The 21,647-nt window shown below is 39.2% G+C and overlaps 1 protein-coding gene across 3 annotated transcripts in view; it reads right to left on the bottom strand.

Moving 5' to 3' along the window:
* Positions 1 to 12,945, bottom strand: part of UNC80 (unc-80 homolog, NALCN channel complex subunit) — a gene marked incomplete at its 5' end in the record, with an annotated part of 198,761 nt that extends 185,816 nt beyond the window's left edge. For all 3 annotated transcript variants that reach the window (XM_081262112.1, XM_081262114.1, XM_081262113.1), the window contains 4 exons: positions 7,859 to 8,160; positions 8,996 to 9,152; positions 11,841 to 11,889; positions 12,854 to 12,945. In XM_081262112.1, the coding sequence (XP_081118238.1) occupies positions 7,859 to 8,160; positions 8,996 to 9,152; positions 11,841 to 11,889; positions 12,854 to 12,945 (600 nt within the window). The remainder of the gene's footprint in view (positions 1 to 7,858; positions 8,161 to 8,995; positions 9,153 to 11,840; positions 11,890 to 12,853) is intronic.
* Between the last annotated feature and the right edge of the window lie 8,702 nt (positions 12,946 to 21,647).

The following is a 21,647-nucleotide window of genomic DNA, read 5'->3' as shown; positions in this document are numbered from 1 at the left end:
ATTTTAACCCTTTGTGGTGTGTTATTTTGTTCTTTTAATAATCTTTAATTCCTTGAGGGTAGGGACAGATCAAGCACCCTCCTTCCTTCCCACTCCAACATCACAACTCTTAATACAGCACTAGGAATTGTGGACACAATAGAAATCCAATAGGTACTTGCTGAATTAGACGGACTTTACAACCCATGTTCACACGACTTATCCCTAGTTAAAGGTCTCTTCCAAAAACATATTCTCTGCTTCATCATTATGTTATTTCCAGAGGCTGAGGTATTTAAAATGTAATCTCACATTGTGTAAATCCAAATACGTGGTGTTGTGAGAATGCATCTTACACAACTCAGCCCCTCAAAGAAGTTGGAAGCAGAGAATGTGATCACAAATTAATGAACACATCTGAGACCCAGGAATTCACTTAGGACCATGATGTATAACCTTGCCTTGCATATTGCAATTACTTGGGGAGCTTTTAAGACATAAGCATCCCAGGTCTCACTTCCCTCCCATACCCAGACCCATTAAATTAGAACCTCTGTGAGGTTTTCTAAAGTTCCCTGTGGTGACTCTTACATGTAGCCATAGATGGAAGCCACTGAGCTAGAAGGATAAGAGCCTAGAAGAAATTAGAAAATAGAAAAAGAAAAGTGATTCTACAAATGGTGAATCAATGTAGTTGAATTTCAAAGCATCTTTTGCTGAAAACATTGTTAAAGTCCTTGAATAAGTTCACCCACACTGGCAGAGAAAGGGCACTTCTGCATCACTGAAGACCAGGCTGGGGATCTGGCAGCATTAGCAGCAGAGCCCCAGCAGTACCCACAATGGGAAAAGCCTCCAGGGTTCCCTGGGAAATAACTGGGATAGCTCATGAAGCATCTGGTCTGAATTCATTCCACATTTATTCCACAGATATTTATAGAGCACATACTATGCGACTGGTACTATTCTAGGTTGTCAAATACAATGGAGAACAAAGCATGCAAAAAATCCTGCTCATAGTGCAAAGGAGAAGTAAAGCAGGTAAGGACATATGTCAGAAAAGGTGTTGATATCTTAGGAAGGCCAGGAAAGCATAGCATTCCATGAAAGAGGACCAGCAAGCACAAAGGCCCTAAGTTTGCACAGTGTCAAGAAGCAACCAGTAAATTGTGAGTCTGGAATCAAGAGAATGAGAGAAGAAGGGTTAAAAAAATAAGATCAGGGAAATTATCATGTGTCAGATAATTTATTTCCTAACAGGACATAGTAAGAGCTTCAGCAATTGCTGAGTAAGAAGGAAAGCCACTGAAGGATTCTGAGTAAACAGACTGTCATGACTGGAAATGGGTTTCAATAGGTTCACTCAGGCTATTGAGAATAGTTTGAGAAAGAGCAGAGGTGGAAAGAGAGATAATTTAGCAAGCTATTGTTATCATCTAGGTGAAAGATGGTTAGACTAGGGTGCTAATACATAATAAAGTAAGAAATGGTAGATTCTGAACTCATTTTAGAGATCTACCTACAGAATTTGCTAGCTGATAAGATGCAGAATGTGAGAGAGAAAGAGGTACCAGGATTTGGGGCTTTGAGATTAATGAAGATGAACAAGATGAAGAAGAACAGGTTTGGGGATTTCAGATGCATGACATGTTAAGTTTGAGATGCCAGTTAGATTTTCAACAAGAGATATTAAGCTAGAAACAAATAGGTCTGAAGGTTAGAGGAGGGTAACCCACATTTCCTTGAAATTGCCCTAGGGAAGTCTGCATGATATTATCCAGCAAGCAGGGAATTACCATTAAGCAAAGCTTATCAGATTTGTCTTCAGAAAAGCAGGAAACCAAAGCTCAAATGACCTGGTTTTAATGATATCTTAGTTGTTTTTTTTTTTTAGCTTAATCCTTGTCCATGTTTCTCATAATATCAACACAAAAGTAAAACTCTGATGGACATTGCAACAGGAAGTGCTAAAATCTCTGGTACTAAAATTTCTTGTACTAAAATTCTAGCTTTTAGCATATTGCATCTAACGGCATTCACTGTCATCATTTTGTTTTCTTGATATAACCCCAACTAAATTGCATTTTTAGGGGGGAGGGGTACCAGAGATTGAACCCAGAGGCACTTTACCACCAAGATACATCCCCCTGTCTTATTTACTTTTTTATTTTGAGACAGGGTGTCACTAAGTTACTGGAGGCCTCACCACTGAGGCTGGCCTTGAACTTGCAATCCTTCTGCCTTAGCCTCCTGAGTAGCTGGGATTATAGGTATGTGCCACCACACCCATCTAAATTGCATATTTTTTGAAGACAAGTCGAGAACTTCTTCTGAACATTTCCCTTTGAGCATAAATATATAATTGTTAATTAAATGAACATTATTTTCACTTTTTCTAAAAAAGAGCAATTAAATTTTATCACTCTACAGATTTGAATGTATGCAGCATCTTTGGTCTCCTCTTGTGTTGGTATGTTCCTGTGTAAATTGTTTTAAGTTGGCTGAGTGCATAAACTCTGAGACCCTAATTTTTCTTCCAGAGTCTTCTAGAGTGGGAATCCAAGGCTATGTATCCACACACACAACCAGAAACTCAACATTTGGAGAAGACACTTTTCAATCATTCAAATAGTTGTAGAACAAGTAGTCTAAAAAGGTCCTGAGAAAAAAGAGAAGGTGTAAACACTGATGGGTGGAATCCACATCTCCACATTTCAGATGCTTTTTGCTTTCCCCCAGGGTCTGTTTCTAGGATGTCATGAAGCCATTCTAAATGTTCTGGCTGGTTGCTTGGAGAGATTTAATGGAACAACTATTATTTTAAGTTCCATTTTAAAGTTGTTTACTTCACACATAGGGATTTAGTTAAAATCCCCCTGCAGGCATGCATTTTGTTTTATTTCCTATTGTTTCTCCATTACTAGTGCCTAGATAGAGCACTCAAGAAGTGTTCCTTGAGGGATGAGTGAATATTATAAAACTGTGACAATATTGACACCATATTTTAAAAAGATTCTTTAACATTCATCATTTTTCACTGATAAGATTAAATTGAGACTAAAGGCAATCATACACTTGATTTTCAGATTGTTGATTTTATGTGAACTTTTTGAGCTAATTATAATTTTAAAGGAAAGGAAAACATACATTCAGTCATATGCCGTCTTACCAATGAATGAGTCACTTAGAGTTATTTGCTAATTGGTGAATTCATTCATTCAACAATGATTAAGTACCTACTAAACACAGATACTACATTAGCTACCAGAGATACAATGATAATTTTCACCTGAGAGAGATAAAGAGATAACGATAAACAAATTGAGTACAACTGTGATCATGCCCCTGAAATATCATGGAAATAGAGGAGGAGTAAGGATGGATCCCTAATGATGTTCTAAAGGATGAATAGGAGTGTTCTAGGAGAGGGGTGGAGTTTGAGGACATTCTAGGCAGCAGGACCTACATGACAAAAGGCTTGAAAAGAACCGTATTATATTCTTAGGAGGCTCTAAACATCTGAAGCTCTAGGAGAAGTAGACAGATACGTCATACAGGGCCCAGTGTAGCAGATCTCATTACTGGAATTTTACCCTCTGTATTTTGAGAAATCAACAAATTATCATAAGCATGTTGGTGACATGATCAGATCTACACTTCAGATAGGTCATTTGGGTGTTAATGTTGGATTTTATGAGGGAAACAGGAGACTGTGCATCCATGGAGAAAGAAAAAGTTCCAAGAAAGAGAGACACTTAGGTTAAGGTTGTAAATAGGTATCAAGAAGATGTGGTGAGTTTGAAAAATATTTAGGAGAAAAAAATGGGTGGGAATGTGTGATTAGTGGAATGCACAGATAAGGATGAGATTATAAGTAAAGGTAGTTTGAGTTTGTGTGAAGGATCTGAAATACAGAATATAGGGACAAGGGCTCCACCAGAAAAAGTCTGAAATGCCCATAGATGAAGTGAGTTGAAAATCTGGTCCACAGGTCAAGAGAAGAGTCTGCCTTGGATATGCAGAATTATGTGATCTCAGCCTATAGGGCACAAATGGTAAATGATTGGGAGGGGGGTTTTCCAGGGAAATGATAGAGTAAGAAGAGCAAGATGGCCATACGTGGTGGCATGCCAGTAATCTCATCTACTCAGGAGGCTGAGGCAGTAAGATCACAAATTCAAGGCCAGCCTGGCAACTTAGTGAGACCCTGTCCCAAAATTTTAAAATGACTTTAAAATAGGGGATTAATGAATCTCAGTGCAGAGTGCCCCTAAGTTCAATCCCCAGCACTCCAAAAAAAAAAAAAAAAGAGCAAGAGAACCAGGATGCATCTCTGGGGGACCCCAATATTAAATGGACAGTCAAAGGAGATGTGGTCTAGAAAAAAGAGGGAGCAGAAATACGGATGCAAGGGGAATCGCAGTGTGTGGTATCATGAAGAGAATTAAAAGCTTCAAGGGTAGTTTCAAGTATAGCTGAGGTTTAATGAAATAAGGATTGAAAAATACAGATGAGGTTCAGTAATTCAGACCTTAGTGGGGGAAAAAACAACAACAACTGCAGTACAGAAACTTAAGAAAACTTTGTAGGAAGTCAGATGGAATTGGGTTTGAATCTCTCTTTGGTTATTAACAAGCTTGTCTATTATCTCTCTGAACTTCAGCTTTGGAGATAAAGGTACTCACTTCCATGTGGGTGGTTGAAAATTGGAAATGATGTGTGAAAACTGCCTGCCATATCATAGAGGCAAGCAGAACAACTGCAAGGAGTTGAGGAATAAATGAAGGTGAGGATGCGGAGACTTGGCTTCATGCCTTGACTGAACTTAGGCCTCCCCTGTGAGGCCCAACTTACAATACTGTGTTGTAAGTGCTGAGTGGGGACTCACGGAGTATAGTCAAGCAAAGGACTGACAAGTGTGCAGTGCCCTGGGGTTGGAGAGCACAGGTCTGTAGAAATACAAGCCTGGATGGCCGTGTGGTTTCCCCAGTTGCACACCTTTGTCTGCAATAAGAATAGAAAAGATGGTCTTGTGGTAGGAGTTTTGAAGGGCAAAGGACATTGATGGTGCTGGTGAGGGAGGGACAGTTCATATGAGCTTATATCAACATGGAAAGAAGATAGTCTTCTGCACAGTCTGATAATCAGCAGGCAAATGGGGCACAGAATTCCCTTCTGCTCACTGCCTGGGGACACTTGCTGACACCTGGAATCACTTGCAGTTGTTGTTAGAACTCAGGGAAGCAGGGATGTTACTGGCATTTAGTGAGTAGAGGACAGAGATGATGCTAAATATTCCATAATGCATGGGCCAGTGGACCAGGACAAGGCATTATCTGGACCAACATGCCAACTGTCCAAGACCAAGAAACTGATCTGGAAATTGTACGTTCCCTAGCAACACTGAAAAAAGCAAATACCTCTTTTTTAAATGGAAAAAACCTTGTAGCAAAATTTATTGACTAATACTTTTTATTATCCATAGTATCTAGAACAGTACTTCCCTCCTAGCAATGGCAAAATGATAAAACAACAATCATGCTAGTAATGTAACTCATAATAATTATTTATTTTGTATCAACCACTGTGCAATACTGGGTCACAGGTAAATGTGGGTATTTGGGACAAGATTTTCCAGCTATCTGTAGTCTCTCCTGAAAAAGGATCTCAATGTCTCTCTCCCCAAAATACATGATGCCAACAGCAATAAAATATCAACAGTAAAAACAACTAGTCTTTCTGTGTTTCAGGCTGAGTATTAGAACTTACTGAATTCTCACAATGTACTATGAATGTATTCTTAAGTCAACTTAGACTTGAAAAAAGTGAGATTAAATAAATTAATTGCTTGATGTCATATGGTAGGAAGCAACCAGCTCTGAATTCAAAGACAGTTTTATCTATTTCCAAAACGCAAACTTCTGCCATGTCTTTCCAAACAAAATTATGGCCATTCTGGGCATGCCTATTTTTCCAATGTGGGTGGTATTGGTTGGCACATAGATGTGTTCAGGGGCAATGGGTTCTTCTGCCCTCTCCATTTTAAAGACTGTGTGCCCGATTAAAATTGCCTGGTTTTAGCACTTGGATCAGCTTCTGATAATCGTGTGGGTTTTCTCAGTGACTCACTCATTAAACACTTACTGAGAGCCTCATGTGCCACATACTAGTCTAGACACAGTTGTGACCTGGACAAGCAGAATGCCTTCATGCCAGGACTGCTGTTCAGGTGGGCATGATGGGCAGTTCACATGTACACAAACACTGATAGTCATTCCAGGTAGTGGCAAGTGCTATAAAAGGGGAAAAGGATGCAATAATATATTGGTGACACAAAGGTGGTCAGTGAAGAACTTTCAGAGGTGTTCACATTTGAATTGTGAGAAATTTGATGAGAAAGACAGGGCCATGTGAAAAATCCAAGTAGAGGATGTGGATGAATGTTTCAAGCCGAAGAAAAAACCAGTGCAAGGACTTGAAGACAGGAATGAGCTCATCAGATTTGAGGTGAGCCCACAGTGAGCCCAAAGGTTAGTGAACAGGAGAGAAACTAGTGAATGAAGGGAGAGGCTCCAGAGAGGGTTTGGGTTCCGCAGGTTCCATAGGCCAGGTAGATGGTCTCATTTAAAGAGAGGCTTTCCATTAAGTGTCCTTTTAAAAGATTTTTTAAATAGGATGTTACAGGTTTTAAAACAACAATTTGACTTAACAATACCAAAAATTTAGCATATTTTATTGGTAATGTTGCTAGTGTATGTGTTGCTTTTGGGGAATTTATAGGTAGTTTGAAATGGATTCCTATCAGCAATGGGACAGCGTCAATGGGAAATGAACTTTTTTTTATTTTTAGAAAACTAAAATGAGTACAAAGAATCTCTAACCCACTCCCTTTGTAGTGATTGCTTATCGTCACAACCCCCTTCATATGTGCATTGCTATCTTGAATATTTATTCATTAGTGTCATAATATTCTACTGAAAGATTAGTACAGTACATTCCTTCCAGTGTGGTGCTTAGATATAATATGATAGGTGTGTCTTCACACAGTTCCATGCTTTGTTGGAGGTATCCACAATTTCATGCAATTAGGGATTCAAGAGATTAAGTAACATCAAAAATAGGGTCACCAGTTAGACAGTGGTAGCACACTGATTTCAAGTTATATTGTACTTTCCAGATTCAGCAGTAGATGGATATAATTGTATTTTAAGACCATTGGTTTTCATGTAATCCCATGTTTTGTATTTTATACATTAAAGATATTTTAAATTGCAATTCTTAGACTGAACCTGTCAAAAAGTCCATAGCACATAAAAATTTTAAGCTTCAGCTTTAGACCCTGTATTGTAATGAGGTAGTTACAAAATGTTATAGAAATACCGAGAAGATTGGTGACAAAGTCTACATGGAGAAGGTCAAAGGAAGAGCTTCATGGATATGATGATACTGAAGTTAGAGTCTAAAGGACCATGAGGAAGAGAGGAGAGAACAAGAGCAGAGCAAACAGCAAGAGCATATTCAGGGAATAGTTCCAGTGGCTCCCAAGGCTGCATCATGAGGGGGCCAACGGGGGCTGACAGTTGGTAAGTCAAGAAAGGGACTGAAGCTCTAGGTCATGCTTGGTCTTATACACCATGTTTAATAGGTTGGACATTATCTTGAGGCAGATGGAGAACTACTGAAGATTGGTAAAGGATATATGCAGATTTGTGTTTTTAAAGTAATGTGCAGAAGTTTAATCCCCAAATCAAACCCTCTATGCCTTGATTTGCTGTATGACCATATGAAGATATGGATAACCAAATATGGAAATATCATTCGAAGCCCACTCTCACCTTGACTCCATCCCACCCATGCCTAATGCCTGCATATTGCTCACCTTAATCCTGTGTACCAGAGGAGCAAACAGAAACACAAAGAGCTCCACAGTAGACATGGAATTCTGGAAGATCTTCCTCCGGTTGTTCTCCTCTTCATCATTGGAGCTGCTCTGGCAGGGCTGACCTGGAGAACCCTGGTTTTCAATCTGGTGGATGAAAGCGCTGCTGCTGCCACCCCAGCTAGAGCCTCGGTCTGTGCCCCCAAACCGCTCACTGTTGCAGTCCTGGGGAGCCTCTAGGAGCATCCAGTGCAGGGTGTGAAGAAGTTTGGTCTCAGCGACACCGAGCTTATCTTGGTGGCCTGAATTGGACAACCATACAGCCAAGAAATAGTAAATGCTGACCAGAACAACGTTTGGTCTGGGAAGAATATCTCTACTTAGCTCTGCAGCTTGATTCCCCAGAAGACATTAGCATTTCTCTACACATCTAACAACTACCATCAGCTGGGCTCATTCTTGTTTGGGGGGCTGTCTTGTTGGCTGAAATCTCTGTACAAGAGCATGCTATATCATTTAGGTAGAATCTGATATTATATCTCATCTGTCAAATACCCAAACATATTTCTAAGCAGGTAACACAGTGGTTAAAATATAGACTCTGGAGACAATAACCATTCTATTTTAGACAACATGACCTAGAAAGGCCCCTTTATAGAGATAACACTTGAGCAGAGGCCCAGATGAGGTCAGGGAATGGGATGGAAAAAAATGTGCACTCTAACATGGGATATGGCTAGGACATAGTGCCAGATGAGAAAATAATCTTTATGTACACACACCCACATACACACACACGGGCCACTACAAAGCTGGGGAAATGTCTTCAATAGTCAAATTCATGAAGTGGTTGCTTGAAGAATTGGGAGGTCGAAGAGGAAACCTCTAGGTAGGACTCATCTTGGACAGATGAGAGTCATTCACTTAGAACAATTAAAAACAAGAGTCAGTTCACTGGTAATATTGAAATAACGATGGTACTAATGTGAGTAGAATTTTGAGAATTAAATAAGATGATATGTGAACAGTGCATGGGATGATAACAACCACTCAATGAATGGTTTTTTCTTTTTTTTAATGAGTATTGAACACATAGGACAACAATACGCAATAAACAAGTAATGTAGGAGCACCAACCTAGCTTGTTCCGGTTGGAAAGCAGGGTTGCAGTACAGTGGAGAACATGAGGCAAAGCAGCTTGCACCAGTTCCCATCTGGAAATGCTCTGGATGGCTTCAGAAAGGGCTGGAGAGAGGCCATGCAGCTTGTTTTCCACCAACACTCGTTCAAAGGACTGTAGATTTTAAAAGAAAAGCATGTAAAATAATGAATTTGAGATTCTGGTTGGTAAAAAGTAGATATCAAGGTACTATATAACCTAGAAGACACAAGTTGCTGGACCAAATTCCTTAGGGTTCACTCACTTGCATCTTACACATATGTTGACTACACTGGATCAGTCATGAATTCCTATTATCTGCCCATTTGCAGGCTTTTGATCCAAAGATATGGCTTGAATTGTTAAATGATAATCATTTCTGTCAAAATAAGCTTCCTATAACAGAGATGTATTTAACCTTGTGAGATTTTTGAACATAATATTTTTTAAAATGTTCTGAGTCATCCAACAGGCCTGTCACAACTGCAGACCAAAATGAAATGTGTTCTGCAAAGGTGTCTTGAGAGACAGAATTTATGTCAATTTGTTCAACAGGTGTTAACTAAGCACAACTCTGCCAAGCAATCTGATTTTGGGGTCACTGATTTATTCCATGTCCCTAGCAATGACCTGGCAGAGAACACTCCTTAACTTAATACTGGAACCATTTAAAAAAAAACCCACTTCATATCTGTTGAATAGAGAAAGAGCAGAATGAAGAAAAGGAGGGAGGGATGAGAGAAGCCATCTTGTCTTCGCAGCTTATAAAGTCTTCTATCCCTGCCAGGGATGCTCTCAGAGATGAGACACCCTAGAACAAGTAACAAATTTGATCTACTCAGGTTTTTTTGTTTGTTTGTTCATTTTGGTTTTTATTTTTATTTTGTTTTGTTTGAGGGTGGAGGAGAATATCATTGTAAGGCATTGGAGAATGTAAAAATATCAGATATTAGAGTAATGATAATGAATATGTAACTTCTAAGAATATGTTTGATACCCCCACATGTTTCAGAACCTTGTGTAATTGTCTTGGACAAGGATCATAGTACAAGACCCAAGTGTTCTAACTGGATGACTGAGGCTTTGATAAGAAGCACAATCATATGTAATATTTGTTTTTCTTGAAGAAATGAAATAAAGGCCTTTAGATATGCTGGTGATACAGATCTAACTACTTTAAAATTCCTCAACTGAAGTATTCACTAAGTAAAGGATGAGTGTGTTAGACACTAAAAGATTCTAAAGAATTTATATAGTCTAATGAATATACTAAAGAGGATGTGTTATGTATTTCATTTTATTCTTAAATGCTACTAATGTAACTTTTTATAATTTGTTTTAAATGTTGTTTTTTAGTTGTTGGTGGACCTTTATTTACTTATATGTGGTGCTGAGAATGGAACCCAGTGCCTCACACATGCTAGGCAATCACTCTATCACCAAGTTACAACCCCAACCCAACTTTTTATAATTTTTTAAACCTTGAAAATTGTTTTTCATATGGATGTCTAAATACCTCTATCCCTATCTATCTACCCATCCAAAAATGTAACCACTATTTGATATTTTGTGGCTACACCAAAAAATGTAAGACATGACTTTGCTAAGAACAGAGAAAAATAATGGTTGCTTTAAAATACTGTAATTGGCAGCATAGTTTTAAGAAAGACTTAGAGATTTCAACTTTCAAATTATTCTAATGAGTCAAGTACAATGAGAAGTTCCATTAACAGGCCCATATAAGAAAGCTACATTTAAAAAAATAAATATCTATGTGGCAATTTTGACGGACAGGAGACTCAATAAAAATGTTTACTTGAGTATATGTGTGTTTCTAACTCTCCTGTTGGCTTCCATCACAAGTCAGTGCTCCTCACAGAAAGTCATCCACGTAGCTGTTTTTAAACATGGATGGCAATATCCAAAGGGGTAGGTTTCTACTTTCACAATATAATACATGAAATGTCAAGGCATTTGTAAGAGCTCTACATTTTAAGGAAATCTGTTAAAATCTATTTCAGTTTTGCTTCATGATATCACATCTTATTTTTTTTTTCCATTTATAAAATGGGACTTTGTAAGGAAATGGGATTCTCTTAGAATCTCAAGACAGGTCACATTGTATAAATATTAATAGCATTATTTTCACTTGTAATAATTTTATATTATTCATTTTCAAACTTCCAGAGTATATGGCAAACATAAAACAAAAATGTCTATTATTGTGTTCAAGTGGCTCATAGCAATTCATAATAGGAACATCCACTGTATAATAATCTCGATTTTGCTGATGACCAATGTAACATTTCACACATGCCTTGGAAGGTCCATGCCTGGTTCTGTTGTCTCTCTGCCCTTTCTTCCAGCACTCAGTTCCTCCCCACCGTATCCCTCACTTCCCCATTGGGTGCCCGTGTCCTCTAGCTCAAGTTCTCCCTGCTCTTCCCTCACTATGGTATTCTCTCTCCCTTCCTTCATGTCTTTGCCCAAGCATCGCATTAGTAGTTAAGTCTTATCTACTCTCCCCTTATAAAACAAACCCCTACTAAGGTGTTTCCCAATCCTCTTTGTTGCTTTTTTTTCCTCCAGTGCTTATCACCATGTGGCTTATTATTTATGTGTTTTATTTTCACATTTGTTTGTGGCCTGTCTATCTGCCACCCCTCCATCCCATCAGTAGAATTGTGTCTGGCACAGAGTAGGTGCTCAATAATATTTACCAAATGATTTAATATGTGTAGTCAGTATGATTTAGTTCTTTCTTTGGGTTCAAATCACCACACAGAATATGAAAATAAACATTTAATGGTGAAAATCACGTACCACACAAGAAGCTTCATATTGCTTCCCCAGTTTAGGCCTCAAAAATGCACTGAAAAATTAAGGGAGACACTTATTATAAACATGAGCAAAATTATTATTAAAGAATCCTTATGACACATTTTTCAATGAACAAGACATGGAGCTATGAAACTCAAATTTCATGCTTCCTTATAGCTGGTTAATGAGAAGGTGTTGAACAGCCGAGTACACTTGCTTTTACACGTGTAATTCCGTATATGAAAAAGACGTGAATCTCTACAATTTTCCAGATCCACTCTTATTCTCAAGACTTTTACCTAATCAGATTCTATATTGCCAATGGTCAGAAGTGGTGCATGACTCTTGTGCACAGTCATATTAACAACTGAAAAACGAACACTCTGTGGATCATGACTGCCAGGATCTAATTTCTTATCCGATAAATCTCAATAATAATAGTAATAATAAATAATAATAAATAGGGGAACCTTCTTTGCTCTTTATTGGAATAGGTTTCAGGCCTGTCCAGGGTGGGGGAGAAATCCCTTATCAAAATCCATTCTCTTCAGGGGCTTTTACCAGAGAGATTACGCCAGCTGAATCTGGGCAAAAATGGTTAACAAGTGGGCATAACAAATATCCACCGAACAAGAGCCGGAAAACAACAGGTCACCAGGCTGGAATTACAGCCGGAGATGGAGGGGGAATTGGACGCAGGAGCACAACCAGTCATAATTATCTTCTCTAGCCATCCACCCCCTCTTCCCAGACTCTTTGCCCTCCCACCCTCTAAATAATGTATATATTTATTCGAAAACTGCCAATCTGCTTGTCGTCAAACTTCACTGAATTTTTTTTTTTTTTCCCCAAATGCGTGTTTCTAAACCGGTGCAGAGGGCTGGCTTTCCAGCCCCAGAGAGGGAGCTGCAGGCTGTGGCGCGGCCTCAGCGGCAGCGGTGACAGCGGCGGCGACCCCGCGGCCCCAGGAGCGCCCCAGCCCAGGGCGCCCGCGGCGCGCCCTCTGCGCCCCTCACCTGGTTTGGCGCCACAGGAAGGTCTGGATGGGCAGCGGGATGCCGCGGCCGCTGTCCTGCTCCTGGCCCTCGGAGCTCTTCCTCTTCACCATGATGGTGGCTCCCGGGAGCCCTACTGCAGGACCCAGCGCCGGCTCCTCGCTAGCCGCCGCCTCCTCCTCCTCCCGCTGCTCCCCCCAACTCTCATCCCCTCCTTCCCCCAGGCAGAGCCGGCTCTCTCCGCCCTGGTCCCCCGTCTCTCTCCCCTTCCCCCACCCCTCCCCGCGCGTGGAACATGGCTGCGGGAGGAGGGGAGGGCTGGAGGCGCCGCGGAGCGGGGAGGGGGGCGCTCGGAGGAGCTGTCCACCTCGCCGCCCCCGCGCCCGCTCCTTGCTTTCAGCACCTCCCACTGTGGACAGCGGCCCGCGCCGGGCGGCCCAGCCGGAGAAGCGAGTCGGGGGCAGGTTGAGCAGCAGGGGGATGGCCGAAAGAGTCCACGCTCCGCATGGCACGCGCACGCCAGTCCCCTGCGCGGCCTCTTCAGCATCCAGGATCCGGCTTCCCCCGGTCCGAGCTGCACCCCGGGAGTGTCCCCTGTCCTGCTTCCCAACCTCTGCATCCGAAGAGCTGTCGCTGTCTGGGGAGGAGGAGCTTTGGAGAGCCGCAGAGCAGTCACTAACCCTGGCATCATTCGCACATCTAGCAAGGAGGTCAGGAGTCCACCCTCGGGGTTTAGCAGGAGCAACTCACGAAAATCATTAGAAGTGTAAACCAGGAAGGAAGGCAAGCTTGGCAAGTGAGAGGACGATTGAAAGTTCTCTGGTGTGAGGATTTATTTTAAAATGGTAACCACAAGAAGTTAACCTTGCTTGTTTTGCCAAAGCAGAAACACAAAGTCCCCCCAAACTAACCAGTTTTGGGTACCCGTTCATCGCAAATTGAGGAAGAACATTTGAATCAATCTATGCGGGAAAAATGGCTTATTTTAGCCCTTTAAATACATTGGATGATCCTGTTCACTCCAGTGATGCCTGCCATTTTCCTTTAGTTTTAACAGTCAAGGGTCTATGCAGTTTATGGTTGGATTAGCTTTAGATGAACCATCTAGCAGTAAAACAAGTACAGGTAAGGTGAGGCAGGGTCAATCAGTCTTATTAAAAACCCAACAGTAGGGGCTAGGGTTATGGCTCTGAGGTAGAGCACTTGGCTAGCATGTGTGAGGCCCTGGGTTCCAGTTCCAGCACCAATATAAATAAAATAAAGGTCCATTTACAACTAAAATAAATATATATTAAAAAAACAAAAACAAACAACCAAAAAACCTCAGCAGTATGGATCCATCTACCTGCAAACAATCAAAATAAACATAGTTATATACCTTTTTGAACAAAGATATTGGTGTAACCCATTAAATGAAGAATCAGACCCCATGACTTCATCTCAACAGATATAAAATGATATTCCATGTAGAGTTAATAACCTGCTAGCTACTCCATGTAAATAAAACTATATGATATATATTGGTGGAAATAAGCTTTTCATTTACTTTCTTGAAGTCATCTTTTTTTTTTTTTTTTTTTAAATCAGGGATTGAACCCAGGGCAGTTCACTGACTGAACCACATCCCTAAGCCCATTTTTTGGCTGTGTGGCTAAGGCTGCCCTTGAATTTGCCATCCTTCTGTTTCAGCCTTCTGAATGCCTGGGATTATAGGCATGTGCCACCGTGTCTGGTTTGAAGCCATCTTTTAAAATGAATCTCAAAACATGGATCTTAAAAAAAAGAATCTAAATACAATTTATTCAATGCATATTTGTTAAGTGCATTTTATACACCAGCCATTGTGCTATGTTGACTCCTGCTTCAAGCAACTCATAATATTGAAGGGAAGGCGCCTTACACACACGCAAAGAGAAAAGTTTCATAAGAAAAATGTAAATGTCTTCAGTCATGTAGAAAAAAAGACAGAAAATTCAGGCAGGAGTCCAATAGAGATAGACTTTGTATGGTAGGCTAAAGAGTTTGGAAAGACGCTAAACAAATGAAATATAAACATCATTTTCTTAAGCATGATTGACATGACATGGCAAGAAGTCACGAGAAGGTTGTCTGAAATAGGTAAAAGGTATAGACAGAAACACTACTTTAGAGACAGAGAAATATTCTAGGAACCTAAATCAGGTCATGATAGCAGAGTTACAAATAAGGATGTGAGTTTGAGTGATATTGCAGAGATAGAATTAGTAGGACTTGATGGCCAAGTGGACATGAGAAAGAAACATAGAGAGCAGAGTTGTTAAGAGATTAGATCTTGAGCCAGATGATTTTGACCCTTGCCTTACTACTTACTAGATACAATCCCCTATGCAAAATCTCCACATACTGGTATCAGTCCCACAGAGATGAGGATAAGATATTAATACTTATTAAGAATTTAAGAGAGTTCCTCATCTATAGTAACTCTTCAGAAAATATTAACAGAAGTTTAAAGTTTTTGACTTTGAGCAACTGCAAAAAAATACCAATCTTATTTAAAGAGAAAAGGTGATAGGGAGAGCCATGTTCTTATTTTTATGTGTGTGAAATGGGACATTATAACTTTTCCTTGATTCTACATTGGGAATCCCAATAGATATTACCAAGAGGCAGCTAGAAATATGTAAATAGAGTTCAAATGAGTTAATGAGATGTGGTTAACTTTCTATAAAAAGTAGTTGAATGGATTCAACTACTTTTTATAGGGAAATATGGAAATATTTCTCTATACATAGGGAATATATGGAAAGAGAAAAGGCCCAAATTGTAAGCATAAGGAACATCAATTTTAGTCTACTGTCACAAAAGAGGCGAGAGCATAGGACAGGACAGTGGCATAGGCAGAACTCTAAGATGGAACCCAAGATTCCTACCCCTGGTGTACACACCTTCTCCTAGTTATTCAGTGAAATTCTTCTAGGTGTTACTATGAAATGATGTGTGTAAACTTTTGTCGTATATTCATCATGACGGCATAATGCAGAAATTTAATTATCCTAAAAACCCCATGTGCTCTGTCTTTTCATTCTTCTTCCTTTCCCACTTCTTACCCCTGGCAGCCATTGATCTTTTCATTGTCTCAGGAATTTTGCCTTCTCCAGAATAGTATATGGTAAGAATCATACAATATGTAGCTTTTTCAGTTAAGTTTTTGACTTAACAATATGATTTAAGTTTCCTCCATGTTTCTTGGTATCTTGATAGCTCATTTCTTTCTATTGTTAATAGTTCATTGTATGGATGTATCACACTCTGTTTATCCATTCACCTATTGCATGACATCTCAGTTGCTTTCAGTTTTTGACAACTATGAATAAAACTGATGAAAACATTCATGTGCAGGTATTTTTTATGAAAATGAGATTTCAACTCATTTGGTTAAATACCTAGGAGTGTGATTTTTGGATTGAATGGTAAGAGTATAATTAGTTTTGTAAAAAACTACCAAACTGTCTTTAAAATTAACTGTACCATGGAGTTTTTTTTTTTTCTGGATAAGAGGACAAACTTATGGGCTGAAATTAAAGAGTCATTAAAGAAAGAAAAGTTAAGGATATTTGGTAAAGGCTACAGTTAATGCACAAGGTTCTGAAGGAGACTCTATCGCATGCACAGCTGAACTAATTATCCTTTGATGGCAGAATAATTTCTATAATGGGACATCAAAGGGGAAGAATGAAAAAGACTAAATAGAAAAAGAGTATAGATGAGACTACACAAGATTTCAGGCTTGATGGCAACATCAGCTATAAAGTAATTGCTAGGGTCATTTCTAAGAACATTATTTGATAGAGAAGGAGCAGGGCACTTGTCAGAGAAATGATTAATAGCAGATAATGTATATTGAATATGTATTGAATACTTGTTATGTGTCCTGATCTGTTTCAAGTACATCAACTAATTAAGAGAAAAATCAGTATGTGAAGAGGAAAAAACTGAGAAACAGAAAGGTTACATAATGCAGTACATGATGAAGTAAACTGTAAAGTCTGGCTTGTAAGTTCTGCCCTAACTTTGCACTATAATACTAAGTATTGTGTAGTCGTGAGACTTTGTAAGAAGTGCTATGAGTCACATAAATGGAAACTGCTCAAGGACATAGAAAATAATTGCTTGGTTGATGGTGAAAGTTGAAGAAGAGCTAATGTCCCTTTCCATTCCTGAATATCCTTGAGGCTATGAGTCATCTGGAGGTGGGAGAAGTCTATAATAAGCACTGTCAAGATCAGTTTTCAAAATAACATGTTAGTGGAAAATCAATATTACCATTATGGTATACTCCTTATATACCCACTTACACTACCTCCCACCCCCACTTTTTTTTGTCTTTTGGAAGGAAAACTGACAAAGTGCTTTATTGACACTACCCTCTTTCATATATTTCTTTTTAAATTTAAGTGAACACTGTTGGAAGAAAGTTGAGGACTAGTTTTTGTAGTCAATTTCAATACCCTAGTCAATGAACCAACTCCATCTTTTAATACCTTTATTTTATTGTCAGTTCACTGTGCAAGACGTTGGGTTGAATATGGAGCTTTCCTAAAAATGATGCCTGGTGATGGGGTGGGCTTGGACCAGAGGAGATAACAAGTTACTTGATCTTAGGAAACAATGGAAGTAAATTACAAGATCTGGGCAGATGTAGCAAAATGAATGTCGTCCCTGAAGTTTATCCTCTCTTCCTAATGAGAGGACACATTTTGATAGTGATCTCCTTGAGAAAATTATTTTGCTGGTCTTTATTACTCCCTATTTTCATATGTCTGGGTATCAGCCTAAATAGAATTTCCTTGTATACGTTGGTTTTATTAACCTGCCTAATGTAGTCCTTCATATTCTGTCCTATAAATGTTCTACTAATTCTTCCATTTTTTACTTTATGAGTCCATCATTCTCTGAATATATCATTTTTATTTATTTTACAGTTTTCTTGTGCTCAGCGTAGAGAATAGCAAGGGAATCTATAAGTTATCTAGGAATAAGTGTAACAAAAAATATTTGGTACCTTTTTGGAAAAGTACAATAAATTGTCTAAAGGGTCTAAAAGCTTGCAAAAATACCACATTCCTGGGTAAGAAGAATCATTTTAATATAAATTAGAGCTCCATGTATCACTTATAGGAAAAAATTCACAGCACAGTGTTAAATGAACATAAGAACTTGAAGAATGATCTTATGGTATAATATTATTTTTCTTAAACGTTTAAATTATGCTGAAGAATACTATTCATCTTATGTATATGTAGGCATAATTTAATGAAAACATGTTTGGCAACTATCCTGGTCCAGCTTCTCAAAAAGTAGAGTTTGAAACAATGGCTTGTGTGTTACTTTTTGGGAAGTACAGTCTAAGTAGGAAGAATGAAACAAAAACTGGTGGAAAGAAAACTAATAGTACAGTGTATAACAAAGTGGTACTTAGTTTGTTGATGCACCATCCTTGGTAATGCAGATGATCACTTGATCTGGAGACCCTCTCTAAGAATCTCCTTCTCAGAAAAGTGTGCCCACAGAAGGAAAGGATAAGAGTTTTTGAAGATTTGGTTTGCCATTTGGGGTGTTGTTTCTTCCACATTCCCTGGGCACACATGTGTGGGTTCAGAGGGAGTCCGACAACATCTCTACATCAGTACCAAATTTCTGAATCATTATTCAAGGTGTGTGGCCAGGGCATTAGGCAAGATGAAGTTGGCAAGGGCCCCCAAAGTATTGGTCTTTGCAGACCAATACTAGAGCTGGAATAATTGGTCACTGGCTCCAGGGTAAGACCAAGAGATATGAAGTGGTATAAGAAGTTCAGTGATGATAATACTCATTTCAAGATACTTAAGAGCAATGACCTTGGAGCATGATTTCTTGGATCCAAAAATCAGCATTGTTTATCACAACCTATGTAATGGTGGGATTGTCACATAACATGTCTGGGAGTCAGTTTAGTCAGCTGAAAAAATGAGAATCAAGTAGCTATTTTGTAAGTTTGCCATGAAGATTAAATGAGTCAAGGCATTTTCTGGTTTCTACTGTTACATAACAAGTGATTAGTCCAAATCTTGGCAGCATAAAACAACCATTTTATTGTGCTCATTATTTGTGAGTCAGAAATTTGGGAGGTCTCAGCAGGGCAGTACTCATTTAGACTCTCTCATGCTGTGACAGTAAGATATGCTTAGGACTGTCATTATCTGAAGATTCGAATGAGCTATCTATCCAAGACAGCTAACTCACATGGCTGATGGTTCATGCTGACAGCTGAGAGCTCAGCTCAGACTGTCCACTGGAATGAATATACATACATGCCTTTCCTGAGTGTCAGCCTCAGGGTGGTTGGACTTTGCAGCTCACTTCACTGAGTGTGCATCCCAAGAGAATCTGGTAGAAGCCATGTGGTCTTTTCCAATCTAGTCTCAAAAAAGTCATGGGGCAACATTTCTGCTGCAGCCTATTGGTTTTAAGTCATTAAGGTAAGAGAAAGCAATAAAGACCCCAAATCTTAAGGAGGAATATCAAAGAAGTTGCAGGATTATTTGCTTATTTATTTATTTGGATAAGTTCTTTCCAAATTGCCCAGACTGGCTTACAACCTTCAATCCTCTTGACTCAGCCTGTCCATTTTCTGAGACTACAGGTATGAGATGTTGTGCTGGCAGAGAGGTTTTAAAATAACACTGTATAGATAACACATTTGGAAAAGTGCCTGTTCTACTAAATCATTAGTATTATCCTTTTCACCAGATGACATAGCCTTTTAGCCTATCAAATGAACTTCTTCTGTAAGTTAGTCCTCTTTTTCATTTTGACTTAATGTTGCAACCCACCATGCCCCTTCAGAGTGACACTCAGGAAGATGGACAAACATTAGTGCAGATAATTGACAGAGCCCTTGTTATATAAATCTTCTAGTTATGTGGAGAGATGGCTATAACACTTCCATTAATTTTACCCCCAGCTGACACCTTGTTAAGGTTTGTTAGTCAACACAACCCTGAAGCATGGGGTTATGTGACTTAGCATCATACTCTGGTGCCTACAGAGCATGGGAAAGGATGCCAGATGCTGATGTTTTTAGGAAGCATTTATTTGAAATTATTAAACGCCATCTAGAATAGGTTAGATTTCTGCGTTAACTTTCATTTTAATTGTTTCACCAGAAGAATTCATACCAGCCCTGTAATTCCTATCAATTGTCTTACAATTCTATTTCAGGAGTATGAAAATCTCTTTCTTCTACAGAGATTTAAGAGAACAAATGAAATGTGTACATTGTACTTCAGGTAGATTTAACCTTTTAAAGTTAAAGTTAGTTGTTCTGTGTTTTATAAGCAATGGCACGTTTCAGTGACACATAAGTTATGTGAAAGTTTCACAGTGTTGGAAACCACATTTTCTGACTCACTGAGTTTTCCTTTTCACTTAATTTTGGTATGGCTTGAAACATTTTTAATCTTAAGCTTTTATTATCTTGCACATTGCCATATTATGATGATGAAGATGTGTGAGTTTTTACTTCCTATTCTGTTGTAATGCAGGTGACTTCACTAGGTGAAAATGCTGAACAATCCCTTAGAAAAATGATATTTCAATTTATTTTTTTCTGGAAGTCTAGAAAACCTATTTATTATAATCATCAGTGCACTTTAATTTATAAAATAATGGGTTTTGTGGTGACGATTTCATACATGCACATAACATGGTATCCACCCTCCCTTTACCCTCACTTACCCACCTTCCCCCTCCCCATGGTCTCCTTCCCCTTCTCTAATGGTCCCCCTTCTACTTTCATGCCATCCTTTTAAAAATCTATTTTTCTCCTTCCTTGCTTGCTTCCTTCCCTCCTGTGCAGTGCTGGTGACTGAACTTAAGTGTCTAAACATGCTAAGCAAACTACCACTGAGCTATATTTACAACCCCTTATAGAAATATTTTTTAAGGGCTGGGGATGTGGCTCAAGCGGTAGCGCGCTCGTCTGGCATGCGTGCGGCCCGGGTTCGAGCCTCAGCACCACATACCAACAAAGATGTTGTGTCCGCCGAGAACTAAAAAATAAATATTAAAAATTCTCTCTTTCTCTCTCTCTCTCTCTCTCCTCTCTCACTCTCTCTTTTAAAAAAAAAAGAAATATTTTTTAAAATTTCTATTTGCCATCATTTGTCACAAGAATGACGAGACTCATATTTTCTGAGCATCTAAGCCACTTCTGCGCAGGGGCTAATTTATAAAAAAAAAAAAAATGTTTATTTTACAAAGTATATCATTTTAAATGTGGAAAGGCAAAAATGTGCACTTAAGTATTCTATTGACATTTTCTATTCATGAAAGGTTGGTGTGTGTGTGACTGCCTAAAATTTCCAAAGTACTTAAATTAGTGAAGAGAGGCCTGGGATGCTGGGCTGCCCTATGAAATCACCACTGAGAAGCAGATTTGCTGCAGTACTTCCTCCCTGCCTCTCCTCAATCCTTAGGTTCTAGTGAGCATGCTCTCTTCCAGAATGGCAGCTTCTGTCCATGAATCAGCAGTGGGGCAGAGTGGATACCCCAGAACCTGATTCCCTGTAGCAGAGAGCTTTCTCTGTTCCACAGTGAAAATGGCTCTTATTTCTTGCATCCCAAACTGTATCTGGGAGTCTGCTTGAAGAAACCCAAAAGTCTGAACATGGGTGATACTTCCTCCCCAGAGGAAAGTAGTTTAATCTGCAGAAGCATTCGCAACTTGCTTTGACATATGGTCAAATTATGACAGCTCATTGTCCTCCCTTTTAAAGAGAAAATGATACCTACTGAG

The sequence above is a fragment of the Spermophilus citellus genome (genome assembly GCF_964194105.1).
Source record: "Spermophilus citellus genome assembly, chromosome: 11".
Lineage (NCBI taxonomy): Eukaryota > Metazoa > Chordata > Mammalia > Rodentia > Sciuridae > Spermophilus > Spermophilus citellus.
Note: the sequence above shows the minus strand (reverse complement) of the source record. Positions and strands in the feature narration are given on the sequence as shown.